Source organism: Lactuca virosa, chromosome 8 (genome assembly GCF_052849685.1).
Source record: "Lactuca virosa cultivar CGN04683 chromosome 8, Lactuca_virosa_CGN04683_v6, whole genome shotgun sequence".
Lineage (NCBI taxonomy): Eukaryota > Viridiplantae > Streptophyta > Magnoliopsida > Asterales > Asteraceae > Lactuca > Lactuca virosa.
Genome location: NC_136433.1, coordinates 118,720,494 through 118,725,122, shown reverse-complemented (window position 1 = coordinate 118,725,122; position 4,629 = coordinate 118,720,494). Strand labels below are relative to the sequence as shown.

General features: G+C 40.1%; 1 protein-coding gene across 1 annotated transcript; it reads left to right on the top strand.

Moving 5' to 3' along the window:
• The first annotated feature begins 260 nt into the window (after positions 1-260).
• LOC145130778 (uncharacterized) lies at positions 261-4,248 on the top strand. Its single transcript, XM_079065549.1, has 5 exons — positions 261-395; positions 500-1,144; positions 1,248-1,315; positions 1,453-2,504; positions 3,824-4,248. Exons 1-5 carry the CDS (start codon positions 261-263, stop codon positions 4,246-4,248), a joined length of 2,325 nt encoding a protein of 774 aa, XP_078921675.1.
• The last annotated feature ends 381 nt before the right edge of the window (positions 4,249-4,629 follow it).

Here is a 4,629-nt window from a genome sequence, read left to right as displayed (position 1 = left end):
AATACCCATGGATAGGCGATTTATAAATGCATCAAGTGGAGGGTCACTTTCAGACATGACACCAACAGAGATCCGGACATTGATTGAAAAGCTGGCCAATGAATCAAAGCATTCAGCAACTGAAGAAGAGTGGTACCCGGACCAGCCAAGTGGAGTCAAAGAAATGAGTAATGCCCACCTGGAATCTCAGATTTCATAATTGACTAAGGCCGTCCTTCTGTTGACAAAAGAAAAAGGTATTGAACCAAAAGTCAAACCTTATGGGATCTGCTGCAAAACTGGGCACCCAACAAATATGTGCCCACTACTTCAAGAAGACACTGAAGCTGTTCAAGCTATGGGAGGATTTCAGCAAAGGCCATTTGATCACAATCGCAACAACCAAGCTTGGGGAGGTCCTTAAAACAAAAATTTCCAGCCAAGGCCTCAACAGAACTTTCAGTAAAGAAATCAATACCAGGATCCACCTGGATTTCAACAACCTTTCTAACAAAATCAGCACCAAAGCAACTTTCAACAACCACCTGTTCAGTCACAAACTAGTAGTTTCAGCATGTCTTTGGAAGACATTGTTAAAAGTCTTGCTACCAGTACCCAAGCTTTTCAGAATGAAACCAAGTCTACCATCAAAAACCTGGAGCAGCATGTATCACAACTCGCGAACTCTATGAGCAAACTGGCAGCACAAACGCAAGGGAAATTCCCATATCAGGCTGAGAAAAACCCAAAGCACAATGCTTGTGATGTCACTCTCAGAAGCGGTAAAAAATACAAAGGACCAGATCACCAAGAAGATGAGGAAGAAGAGATCGTAGTTGAGCAAGAATATGAGGCAACTGAAGAGGTGCAGAAAAATGATAGACCTGCTGAAGCTGAGGTAAAAATTACTCCTCCTCCTTTTCCCCCAAGACTGAAAAACACGAAAAAAGAAAAGGATGACAAAGATATTATGGACTTCTTCAGAAAGGTTGAGGTAAATATTCCTCTTCTTGATGCTATTAAACAACTACCCCGATATACAAAATTTTTGAAAGAATTGTGCACTTCAAAAAGAAAATTAAAAGGAAACGAAACAGTTAACGTAAGCGAGAATGTTTTAGCTATTTTACAAAAAAGGATGCCCCAAAAGTTCAAGGACCCAGGAGTATTTACTGTTCCTTGCAAGTTAAGGAACCTTTCAGTGCCACGAGCTATGTTGGACTTAGGAGCTTCTATAAATGTTTTGCCATACTTTTTAAAACTATCAGGGTAGGGCCATTAAAAAGAACATAAGTTATCATGCTGTTAGCCGATCGTTCTCTGGTGCACCCAAAAGGTGTGCTGGAAGATGTTTTGGTTCAAGTGAATGAACTTATATTCCCAGCTAATTTCTATGTTTTAGATATGGGAGATGACGAATCACCAAACTCAGGTTCCATTCTTTTTAGGGAGACCATTTTTAAAAACTTCCAGAACCAAAATAGATGTTTATGATGGTACCCTTTCAATGGAATTTGATGGTGAAGCTATCAACTTCAATATTTATGACGCCATGCGTTATCCTGATGATGTGTCAGCCCTTAATTTCATTGATGTGATTGAACCATTATCTGCAGAATATTTTGAGATTTCTAACCGTGAGTCACTAGCATTAGTGCTCCACAAAAATATATCTATTAATGCAGCTCAGATTTTATCAGAAAATTATGTGGTTGACAGAGAAGTTCAAGAGATGGCAGCTCATATGGACCAGCAGAGAAGGCTGAGGTATGGTACCCAAACTCTTAAATTACCAGTTTCTAACTCCAAACTTTTCCCTTCTGTAGTGCAAGCACCCATCTTGGAGCTGAAGACACTCCCAAAACACCTGAAATATACATATCTTGGAGAAAAAGAAACACTTCCAGTCATCATCTCCAACAAGTTGTCAGAAAAAGAAGAGTCGGAACTGATCAGAATTCTGAAGGAGTATAAAAGCACGATTGGATGGACTATTGCAGACATCAAAGGACTCATCCCATCTCTCTGCATGCATAAAATTTTGATGGAAGAAGATTATAAGCTATCGCGGGAAGCCCAACGCAGATTAAACCCACCAATGATGGAGGTGGTTAAAAAAGAAGTTATGAAGTTATTAGATGCTGGAATGATATACCCAATATCTGACAACAAATGGATCAGCCCAGTCCAAGTCGTACCAAAAAACGTTGGAGTGACAGTGGTAGAGAACAAAGAAGGACAATTGGTTCCAACTCGGGTTCAGAACGGATGGCGCGTTTGTATTGATTACAGAAAATTGAACGCAGTCACCCGAAAAGATCATTTTCCTCTCCCATTCATAGATCAGATACTAGAGAGGCTTGCTGGAAAATCCCAGTACTGCTGTTTGGATGGATTCTCAGGTTTCCATCAGATTCCGGTTGCTCCAGAAGATCAGGAGAAGCGACCTTCACCTGCCCATTCGGGACATTCGCATACAGGCGTATGCCTTTTGGAGTCTGCAACGCACCCGATACCTTTCAAAGGTGTATGGTTAGTATCTTTTCTGAATATGTCAAAAATACCACAAAAGTATTCATGGATGATTTTACCATCAATGGAGACTCATTTGAAATTTGTCTGAAAAACCTCACAAAATTTTTGCAAAGATGTATTGAAACAGACTTGGTCTTAAATTTTGAAAAATGTCACTTTATGGTTGACCAAGGTCTAATTTTGGGTCATATCGTTTCAAAAGAGGTTTACAAGTTGACAAAGCAAAAATAGATGTTATAAAAAGCTTACCCTACCCGAAGAGTGTTCCGAAAGTGCGTTCTTTCCTTGGTCATGCACGTTTTTACAGGAGGTTCATAAAAGACTTTTCAAAGATATCAGTTCCCATGTGCCACCTGCTGCAAAAAGATGCTGAATTCGACTTCAATGAAGACTGCAAGAAGGCTTTTGATGTGCTGAAAAATCTTCTTACTTATGCCCCCATTATTTAGCCACCAGACTGGAGTTTACCATTCGAGATAATGTGTGACACAAGTAACACTGCTGTTGGAGCTGTTTTAGGACAGAGAAAAGACCAGGTTCCCCATGTTATATATTACGCATCAAAAACTTTGGATAACGCCTGAGCAAATTACTCCACCACAGAAAAAGAGTTCCTGTTAATTGTTTTTGCATTGGAAAAATTCAGACAATATTTGTTGGGAACGAAAGTTATAATCTTTTCTGATCACGCAGCCATTTGGTACCTTCTTGCTAAAAAAAGACTCAAACACAAGGTTGATCAGATGGATTTTTCTGCTACAGGAATTTGATATAGAGATCAGGGACAAAAGCGGGAGAGAAAATTTAGTAGCTGATCATTTGAGCCGACTCACTCCGCCTGAAGACCCGACACCGATTCGCGAAACGTTCCCTGACGAGCATCTATTCGCTGTTCAGAATCCTCCTTGGTTTGCTGATATAGTAAACTACTTGGTCTCTAGAGAACTCCCTTCTGATCTCCCTCGAGCCTAGAAAGATAAAATAAAGGAGGCGAAAAGATATGTATGAGACGAGCCGTATTTATGGAAACACTGCGCTGACCAGGTGATTAGAAGATGTGTGCCCCAAGATGAAGTCAAGTCAATTCTGAATTGCTGCCATTCAGAAGCTTGTGGAGGGCATTATGGTCCACAACGAACCGCACACAAGGTCTTGGACAACAGTCTTTACCGGCCTCATATTTTTCGCGACTCTTTTCTGTTTTGCAAAACTTGTGAAAGGTGCCAAATGACTGGGTCTCTAACATCTAGGAATCAAATGCCACTTACTCCAATATTAGTATGTGAAATCTTTGACATTTGGGGTATAGATTTCATGGGTCCGTTTCCTCCATCTTTCGGGTTTGTGTATATTTTACTTGTTGTGGATTACGTGTCTAAATGGGTCGAGGAAAAAGCTACACGAATGGACGATGCCAAGGTTGTAGTTGATTTTGTCAAGACAAACATATTCACTAGGTTTGGGACACCGAAAGCCATTATTAGTGATCGGGGTACGCATTTCTGCAACCGCACCCTTGAAGCAGTCATTAAGAAATTTGGTGTCACACATCGAGTATCCACAACATATCACCCGCAAATGAACGGGAAAGCAGAAGCTTCAAACAAACAGATCAAGGGAATTATAGAGAAAACCATTAATCCGGTCAAGAAAGATTGGAGCATTCGATTGGATGATACGTTATGGGCTCACTGGACAGCATACAAGACTTCTATCAGTATGTCACCATATTGAATTGTTTTTGGCAAACCTTGTCGATTACCGGTTGAATTGGAGCATCGAGCATATTGGCCTGTCAAAAATTTGAACTTGAGCATGGATGAAGCTGGAAAGAAGAGAAAAATTGGATATTCAGGAGTTAAAAGAAATCCAGAACGGTGCTTACGAGAATGAAGCAATTTATAAGGAGAAGACAAAAGCTTTTCACGACATGATGATCTCGCGAAAGGTATTCACTGCCGATCAAAAGGTACTCTTATATCATTCTCGTTTCATACTTATTTCCGGTAAATTAAGGTCGACATTTTGTTGTTATTAACGTGTTTGATCATGGTGCCATAGAAATTAAGAGTGAACAAACAAGAAATATTTTTAAGGTTAATGGTCATCGTCTCA